General features: G+C 51.2%; 1 protein-coding gene and 1 non-coding gene across 2 annotated transcripts; one reads left to right on the forward strand and one right to left on the reverse strand.

Moving 5' to 3' along the window:
• Positions 1 to 289: 289 nt before the first annotated feature.
• On the forward strand, positions 290 to 369 carry MIR769 (microRNA mir-769). Its single transcript, NR_038575.1, has one exon. It is a non-coding gene; the product is annotated as a microRNA mir-769 (primary transcript).
• A 136-nt stretch (positions 370 to 505) lies between these two features.
• PGLYRP1 (peptidoglycan recognition protein 1) lies at positions 506 to 4,470 on the reverse strand. Its single transcript, NM_001001260.1, is given in 3 exon segments — positions 506 to 756; positions 1,298 to 1,419; positions 4,175 to 4,470. Coding segments are annotated over 3 exon segments (585 nt in total). The 5' UTR covers positions 4,459 to 4,470; the 3' UTR covers positions 506 to 577.
• Between the last annotated feature and the right edge of the window lie 5,197 nt (positions 4,471 to 9,667).

Genomic DNA, 9,667 nt, shown 5'->3' on the forward strand with positions numbered 1-9,667 from the left:
AGCGAGTGGGGGCTGAAGCCGGGACCTGTGTATTTCTGGGCATGGCTGTGACTGGGAGGCAGATGGTGGTCCAGGCTCCGGAAAAACTCCCTCCCTCTCTAAAGCAATAAAAGCGGGGATACCTGAGGGGTGGGTGTGAGCAGCTCGTCCCCAAAGGGGTCCAGCAGCGATGCTGCGCAGGATGTCTTTGGCAGTAGAGAGGGGGCATCTTGCAGCGTGGTTCACTGCAGGGAGGCGAGCACTCCTGAGCTGCTGGTGGTGACATCTCGGCCGACTTGGCGCCAATTCCTGCGCTCTGACCTGAGACCTCTGGGTTCTGAGCTGTGATGTTGCTTCCAAGCTGGGATCTCTGGGGTCTTGGTTCAGGGTCGGGGCCTCTGGGTTCTGAGCACCAGCGAGGACAGAGTGCTGGGAGGTGGGGTGTGGGACGGCTGGGGGTCTTGTGGGAGAGAGGGCGGGGAGGCGGATGGTGAGACCCGGAATACACTTTGAGCTTTGCATTTATTGAGGCGAGGGGGAGGCCGCCAGGACTTCTGATGGGTTGGGTGGGGGTGGGAAGCAGTGTGAGGAGCGGGGCTCAGGCGCGGTAGTGTGGCCATTTCTGGATGATTTCGTACAGCTGGTCACCTGGAGAAAGCGTTGGCTGCACATCCCGGTGTCCTTTGACCTCGTAGTTGGGCCTCAGGACTCCCAGAGCCACCCCACAAGCCAGCAGACTCTGGGCCGCCCTGATGGCACGGGCCGGGGGCACCCGATCTGGGGGAGGTAAGAGGCAGGAATTAGTCGGGGGCTCCCTCCAAGGGCAGAGGGGGCGTGGGGTGCACCGAGCTGGCCCCCTGCCAAACAGTGACTTCATCTCTCTTTGCCTCAGTTTCCTCATCTCTGAAAGGGGAGAGTGATGGCACCTGCCCAGAGGGCTGTGGGATGATCAGATGAGTTACTTTATGTACAGACCAAGCCCTCAGCAAGTGCCGGCTGCCAGGATCATTGCCTATTCGCTCTCCTCTGCCCCCCCAGACCTCCCCGTCCGACCCACAGCCGTAGTTGCCATTTATCAAGCACTTCTTAGGTGTCATGGACTGGCCCAAGAACGCTTCTAGAGATGAACTCATCTTCCCTGAAACTGGTTGAAAATGGTCTTTATCCAAGGGTGGAAACAAGCCTCTGAGAAGCAGAGTCACTTGCCTTAGGCCTCCGAGTTTGCAGGGGGCCGAGTCTTTCGGTGACTGCACACCGTGCCGCGCTTTCCCCCAGGCACCGAGTCAGCCCCTCAGCTGATGACTGGACAGTCACTTACTCATGTAGTTGCCCATGAAGGAGATGCCCAGAGACAGGGGGTTCCATGTGGGACCTGAGTGGGCGCCCACGGTGTTCCAGCCCCGGCCTTCATACACAAGCCCGTCTTCTCCGATCAGGAAGCTGTATGGGTGGGAGGGTGGGCTGGATGAGTGACCGAGGCCTTCCTGGAGGAGGACTCCCTCCCCCCCAGTCTTCCACAGTCATAACAATGAACGTGGCCCTTGCCATTGGTCAAGCACAGCTCTGCATTCACCTCTTTTCATCCTCACAGCAAGCCCGGGAGCCACCGCTGCCCCCATTCTGTAGATAATCAGAGAGGTGGCAACACCTGCCTGAGGTCACAGTGGTCAGGGGCAGAGCCAGGATTTTCGCATAGATTTCCCCTGTGACCCCCACCCATATGGTCTGATTCCTTGCCCTCTCCTGCCGCCCTAGAGCTCTCGATTTGCTGAATCCTGTGCAGTCCCCGAGACAGGCACTGTTGTCATCCCCACTTGAAGCTGAGGAAGCAGAGGCCTAGAGGTTATTTATCCAAGGTCATGTTCTGGAGGTTAATGTTTCCCAGAACTCTCCACTGAGAAGCTCTTCTGCCCTTTCCCCGGCCTGCTTCCTGCTTCTTCTTCCCTGCTGGGGTCCACTTGAGTGACAGGATCAAGGTTGGCACTGCAACCAGACTCAGACCATGGAGCCCCAGCATCTGCCTCTTGAGATTTCCAGTTCTGTCAGCAGATCCTTCAGACTCACTCATTCGACATGTCTTGATGGAGCGAGTTTGATTTCCAACATTGGAATTAACTAGATCGGCATTTTGGAGATGTGTCATTTGCCACCACAGACCCCTGGCTCACAGGGTCACCGATGATGCATAGAATGTGCTAACTTCTAATATTGGGTCCTGAATCAACCACTTGGGAGGCAGATCCTGGACTAAAGAGACCAGAAATACCATAGTGATACTGGCCCCAGGTGGTAACGGCCCTGTCACAGCCGCAGCACCTGACACAAACAGTTGATACTCTCTATGTTTGCTCAATGGGAGTTCCTGTCGTGGCTGGGGGAAATGGATCTGACTAGTATCCATGAGGACACAAGTTCAGTTCCTGGCCTCAGTCAGTGGGTTAGGGATCCGGTGTTGGCATGAGCTGTGGTGTAGGTCACAGATGCTACTTGGATCTGGTGTTGTTGTGGCTGTGCTGTAGGCCAGCGGCTACAGCTTCGGTTTGACCCCTCACCTGGGAAACTCCATATGCTGCATGTGCAGCCCTAAAAAGGCAAAAAAAAAAATATATATATATATATATATATTTGCTCAGTGGCTGCGTCTCAAGCCTCAAATCCCACCACCAGGTGGGTGTGGTCAGGAGCCCCATTTTACAGGGGAAAAAACTGAAGCTCTGAACAAGATGCAACATGGAAGGGCCATTCAAAACACTCGAATCCTAAAATCTAAGAAACAGACTCCAATCTGCTTTCCTAGAAAGTGATTTAGATCCAGAGGCTGCTTCATTCCTTCAGGGAAACACTTAGAATTGGAGCGCCTGACCTTAGAAACAAAACTTTGAAGTTGGAGCCTTTGAATTATAAAAATCTTGAGCCAGAAGAGCTAGGGATACCTTTGAAGGCTTCTAGAGTTCTCTGAGTGAGGTCCTCAGATTTCCCGGCCTCCCCCAGCCTTACTGAAGCAGTCTCGAAGGATGTGGCCTGGGAACATACATTTCCAGTGAGGTGATTCTGGTGCTTATCGGGGCCTGAGAACCCTAGAGTCCAAATCTCTTTCGCTGCAGAAACCCTTGTGCAGGACCCTAGCCTATTACCTTGGACGAGAGCTGGTGGGCGTGGCCCAGAAGCAGATCTAACCAATCGCCGCCCCTGTTTCTGCTCTCCGGTCCACCCCGCGCCGCCACCCGCTACAGTCTGTTCTCCACACGGCCGCCAGAGGGAGCTCCTCACCCAAGCAGGCTCACATCGTCCCATCGCTCCGGTGTTAGAATCGAAGTCCTCCCCCTGGGCCTCAAGCCCCTGTGCGATCTGGCCCCTGCCAACTCCTTCCTCCTCATTTCATGTCATTCTTCCCAGCTATCTCCAGCCCCGTGACCTCTGTCCCACAGGCAGGACCCACTCACTCAGCCTCCTAGCCTTTACCTATGCTTTACCACAGCTTACTACACTCCGTCTTCAGCTCCCATAGACCGGAGCCGTGTCCATCACCCTGTTCCTTTTCTCCATCGCTTCTATCACCATCGGAATGCATCTTGCTGACCTTGCTCCCTGCTGGTCTTTAACTCCCTTTGGGCTGGATTCGCCCTGTTCATGTGTCCACATTCCAGCATCTGCGCCCAGCCTGGCATATAGTAGTAGGTGCCAGTAGTCCATAAGTTTGGGGACTCCCATTCCAAGCCAGGCGGTGTCCTGAGCGTTTTGCACGTTATCTGCTGGCTTAGTGATGGAGTAGGCCACGATCCCATTGACTTTTAGAGGAGGAAGATGAAACTGAAGCTGAGAGAGGGTGACCGCCTGCCCCAGCGCTCAGCCAGCAGCCAGAAGAGCTGGGACTGGAGCCCCGCCCCGTGCTTCACCAGGCCCTGGGACTCTAGTGCACAGGACACCTTCCTGGTGTTGGCAAAGTCTGACCCTACCTCCGGGGGGCAGAGCTCGGACTTCAGCACTTCCCCTCCTCCTAAGCATCTTCGCGCTGCCTGCACGCACCCAGCTCTAAGCCGCGACCCTGGGGGAAAACGAGGATGCTGCGCGTTGAGTAAGGCGCCAGGGGGTGTCGGCCTGGAGGTTCTAGAGCCCCATCACCCGGTCTCCCGGCCCCGCGCGCACCCGCCCCCCGCAGTCGTGGATCCAGCGTTTGCCCCAGCTCTGCACTCACTTGTAGCCCACGTCGCACCAGTGCAGCGTCCGCACGTGGTAGTGCTGCACGTTCTGGACCTGACGCCGGCATGAGGCCGGGTTATCGCAGGTGCTGCCCGCCGTGTGCGATACCACCACGTAGCGCACTGGCCGTCTCAGGTTCGCAGAGCACTCGGACGCCAGGGCCCCCCACTCTCTGCGGGACACAATGGGGATGCAGTTTGCCGGACCTCCCCCAGCAGCCCCGAGGAGGGCGAAGAGGGCGAGGAGGGCCCAGGAGAGCAGCGCGCAGCTGCGGGCCATGGCGGGCAGGGCGCACAGGCGCCTGGCAGCTCGAGGCTGGCCCTGTGCCTTTATCTGCGGGGTTGGTGGGGGAAGGGCTTGCATCACACCCCCAGGGACTTCCCGGTGGGACCCCAGATCGCTTCCTTTTCTGGTCCCGGCCGCAACAGAGTGAGGTGTGGTCAAGTCCGGGAGAGGAGAGGCGGGGTCCTGACCCCGCGGAGGTGGGGGTGGGCACTCTGCCCAGTGGTTTTTGGAAGAGCCAGGGTCTGGATCTCTGCCCTGCCCTCTCAGTGGAGCATTGGACGGCTCACCAGGAACTTAAAAAGGGAAGGAGAGGGGCCCCTGGCCTTCTCCCTTCTTCTTGCCAGGACTGAAGAAACAAAGGCTCCCATTTTAAAAAACACTTAGCCCAGGCCTAAGCCCAATGTTACTTAACCCTCACAACAAACTGAACTGAGTATTGGGAAGCCCATTTCACAGTTGAGTAAACTGAGGCGGGAAGAGGACTAGTCATGTTGCTGACCCGTGGGAGGTAGTGGAGCCTGATTCAGAGCCCAAATTCAGAGCCAGGTTGCCTGCATTTAAATTTTGGGGCGTTCCCGTCGTGGCGCAGTGGTTAACGAATCCGACTAGGAACCATGAGGTTGCGGGTTCGGTCCCTGCCCTTGCTCAGTGGGTTAACGATCCGGCGTTGCCGTGAGCTGTGGTGTAGGTTGCAGACGCGGTTCGGATCCCGCGTTGCTGTGGCTCTGGCGTAGGTCAGTGGCTACAGCTCCGATTCGACCCCTAGCCTGGGAACCTCCATATGCAGTGGGAGCGGCCCAAAGAAATAGCAAAAAAAAAAAAGACAACAAAAAAAAAATTTTGGTGACGTTCCAGTGTGTGATCTTAGGCAATTGACTTAACCTTTCTGTGCCTCAGTTTTCCCCATATGCAAAGTGGGCTGATAATATAAAGCACCTAACTCATAAGTTGATTCCTTAGAAGATGTCTGATTCATTCATAGCTCCACATAAGCACCACTGGGACATATGGAAGTTCCTGGGGGCAGGGATTGAATCCAAACTAGCAGGGGCAATGCTGGATCCTTTAACCCATTGCACTACTAGCAGGGGCAATGCTGGATCCTTTAACCCATTGCACTGGCCAGGGATTGAACCCACATCTTCCCAGCAACCTGAGCCACTGCAGACAGTCGAGTTCTGAACCCACTGCACCACAACAGGAACTCCTGGGACTTTAATTGGCAATTTTATGACCACTCAGGAGATTGAGTATTTTTCTATTTGCTGCGCATTCGGATTTGCCTCTTGTCAATCGCGCATTAATCTCCATTGCCCACTAAAAAAGTGGGTTGTTTGCCTTTTTGTTATCAATTTGCAAAGGGAAGAAAATAATCCCATTCCTGGGATTGTTGAGTTGTTGGATATGCATTTTTTGTGTCTCAATTCATTTCAAAAGCATTAAAAAATAAGATACCTATAGAAAAGAAAACTTTCATAGTTAATACGGTTAATAGTATTTTAGAGTAATAGAAGTAATAGTGGAGATCTCTATTAATTTGCACACTATGAATACACAATGTAGCAAGCATGCAGGTGAGGTAAAAGCTACGTTTTAGATATTAATAGATATTGCCAAATACCATTCCAAGAAAGTTTTAGTATTTATTTTCCCCAGCCATGTGGTCAGTCCAAGGAGGTATCTTGTTTTATTTGCATTTCTTCAACGTCAGTGAGGTGATTACCTTTTTTATGTATTAATGGATGTTGTGTCCATCTTCTGGGAATTGCCTGGTTTTCTCTTTAATCATTTCCCTGTTGGGTTGTTTTATATGGGGAGATTAACCCTTTGTCAGACAAACGTGGGGCAAACCTTTTCCTCTAGCCTATTAAAACTATTTTTGGGGGGGGTCACACCTGCAGCAGTAGAAGTTCCCGGGCCAGGGATCAATCCCAAGCCACAGCAGTGACCTGTCACAGCAGTGACAACACTGGATCCTTAACCACTAGGCCACCAGGGAACTCTCTATGAAAACATTTTTAGGAGTTCCCGTCGTGGCGCAGTGGTTAACGAATCCGACTAGGAACCATGAGGTTGCGGGTTTGATCCCTGCCCTTGCTCAGTGGGTTAACGATCCGGCGTTGCTGTGAGCTGTGGTGTAGGTTGCAGACGCGGCTCGGATCCCGCGTTGCTGTGGCTCTGGCGTAGGCCGGTGGCTACAGCTCCGATTCAACCCCTGGCCTGGGAACCTCCATATGCCGCGGGATCGGCCCAAGAAATAGCAACAACAACAACAAAAGACAAAAAGACAAAAAAAAAAAAAAAAAAAAAAAAAATTTTTAAAAAATAGTTTCTTTGGGAGTTACCATTGTGGCGCAGTGGAAACGAATCCAACTAGGAACCATGAGGTTGTGGGTTCAATCCCTGGCCTCACTCAGTGGCTTAAAGATTTGGCATTGCTGTGGCTGCGGTGTTGGCCAGCAGCTGTAGCTCCAATTCGACCCCTAGCCTGGGAATCTCCATATGCTGCAGGCATGGCCCTAAAAAGCAAAAAAAAAACCCAAAAAACCAAAGTTCCTTTGTTTTCTGTTTTGCCCTAAAAAGATCTTTTCACAACCAAGATTATAAAATTTTTTATATTAAAAAAATGTTATTATGTGTTTTACTTTTAGACCTGTACCCCTGCACCTCAGCTAGAATTTAGAATTTAGAATTGCATATGGTGTGAGGTAGGGGGTCTAGCTTTGTTTCCAAATGGTGAATCATTTGTCCCAACATCACTTATTAAATAGACATTTTACCTTTCAGTCCTACCCCATGTTAGCTGGATAATCTTGGGCAACTAGGCAGCATTTGACATAGCTGACCACTTCCTTCTCAAAATGCTCTCTTACCTAACTTTCATGTCGTAAGACTTTCTTGATTTTCCTTCTATTCCTCTGGCTGGTCTTTTGTTCTCCCTTTCAGACTCATTCTTCCCATCTTGACCATTATACTTTTTCTGCCAGGTGATCTTATCTAGTTCATGGCTTCAGCCACCACCAAAATGCAGATGACGTCCAGATTTTTATGTCTAGCCTGGAGCTCTCAGCTGAATTCAGTTTTTGTTTTTGCTTTTTGTCTTTCTAGGGCTGCACTGGCAGCATATGGAAGTTCCCAGGCTAGGGGTTGAATCAGAGCTGCAGCTGCTGGCCAGAGCAATGCTGGATCCTTAACCTGCTGATGGAGGCCAGGGATAGAATTGGCATCCTCATGGACACTTGTCATGTTCTTAACCCCCTGAGCCACGATGGCTGAATTCTGAATCTGTGTATCCACCTGCCTACTTGACATCTCCACTTGGATGTTCCCCAGGCACCTCAAATGCAAGATTTCCAAAACGGGCCATTATTTGCTCCTCCAAACTGGCCTCTTCCATTAGTCCCTGTCTAAGGGAATGATATGATGAATCTTCCAGTTACAAATGCCATAAATCTGAGCACCAATTTTTTTTTTTTTTTTTTTTGGCCATACCTGTGGCATGTATTCCCAGGGCAGGGATGGAACCCAAGCCACAGCAGCGCCTCATGTCACTACAGTGACAATGCCAGATCCTTCACCAGGGGTACCACAGGAGAACTCCTGAACACCATCCTTGACCATCCATGCCCAGCACATAGCATGTGCTCAATAGACAGTAACCGAGCCATTGAATGAATATCCAATCCACTCCCAAGTCATGATGCTATTATTCCCTAAATAGCTTACAAAGCAGAATACTCCTGGCTCTTTCTGCTCTCTCCACCTTGTTTCAATCAGTAGCTCCTGGCACCTGGATTTTGCTCCCACCTCCTCCATAATGTCCCATCATGCACCCTGGGCCCTGTGAGGCCCAGGCTTCTATCAAAAGCCAGTCACATTTTCTTTCTGTGGCTTCTCATGACTCTTAGAATGTGGCCAATAGTCAGGGCTTCTTCCACACCAGCCTCACCTCACTCATGGCCAAGACCCCTTTCCCAAGTCCCCCAGCCATCCTGTCCTTCTTGCTGCCCTTGAAGATACTTTGGCTACCCTGGCCCCAGGGGACTCTGTACAAAGAGGAACCTTAAGAAATTCAGCACATTTGTACCTTAGTTTCAAGATGACAAAACATGCAGCTAACCTTTTGTAAAAAGACAGAAATATTTACACATCAGATTCCTTAACAATACTAAGAATGCAATCATTGGCAGGTGGAGAAAGTCTTCCCTTGTTTGAATTTTATTTACTCTGTATCCTGTTAGCCTAATATTGAGACAGGCTCATGTGAATACCTACTGCAACTTATAACAATGGGTAATTGTTATATTGCCTTGAACTCCAAGACTGTATCACTTGAGTACTCTTTCTTTCTTTCTTAGGGCTGCACCTGTGGCATCTGGAAGTTCCCAGGCTAGGGTTCAGATCAGAGTGCAGCTGCCAGCCTACACCACAGCCATGACCACACAGGATCTGAGCCACGTCTTCGACCTACACCCACAGTTTACTGCGATGCGGGATCTTTAACCCACTGAGTGAGGCCAGGGATCGAATCCGTGTCCTCATGGAGACTATTCGGATTCGTTAACTGCTGAGCCTTGACAGGAACTTCTGCATACCATTTTCTCCTTGTATTTGTCATGACTGTAGTTACTAACTTACCCGTGTAATTCTTTCATTAATCTCTGTTCCCACCATACAGTGAGATCTCTAAGTTTAGAGTCATCATATTATTTATTGTACAAATAGGACACCTAAGAGTGACAGAGGGAGTTTTAAATAGTTATGCTGGGTCAGTGGGCAAACCCGGGACTGTCCCAATGAGTCCAGGTTGTGTCATTGACCCATTTAAAGATAAAGAGGAGTTCCTGTCATGGCTCAGCGGAAACGAATCTGACTAATATCCATGAGGACACAGGTTTGATCCCTAGCCTCACTTAGTGGGTTGAGGATCTGGCATTGCAGTGAGCTGTGGTGTTGGTCCCAGATGTGGCTCGGATCTAGCGTTTCTGTGGCTGTGGTATAAGCCAGTGGCTACAGCTCCGATTCAACCCCTAGCCTGGGAACTTCTATATGCCACAGGTGTGGCCCTAAAAAGACAAAAATGAGTAAATAGAGATAAATAAAAGGGAGTTCCCATTGTGGCTCAGCTGACTGGTATCCATGAGGATGCAGGTTTGATTCCTGGATTTGCTTAGCAGGTTAAGGATCCGGTGCTCCCACAAGT

The sequence above is a fragment of the Sus scrofa genome, chromosome 6, assembly GCF_054392235.1.
Source record: "Sus scrofa isolate SSC_HxYL_T2T_F1_AM1 chromosome 6, Sscrofa_HxYL_maternal_Yorkshire_Landrace_v2.0, whole genome shotgun sequence".
Taxonomy (NCBI): Eukaryota; Metazoa; Chordata; class Mammalia; order Artiodactyla; family Suidae; genus Sus; species Sus scrofa.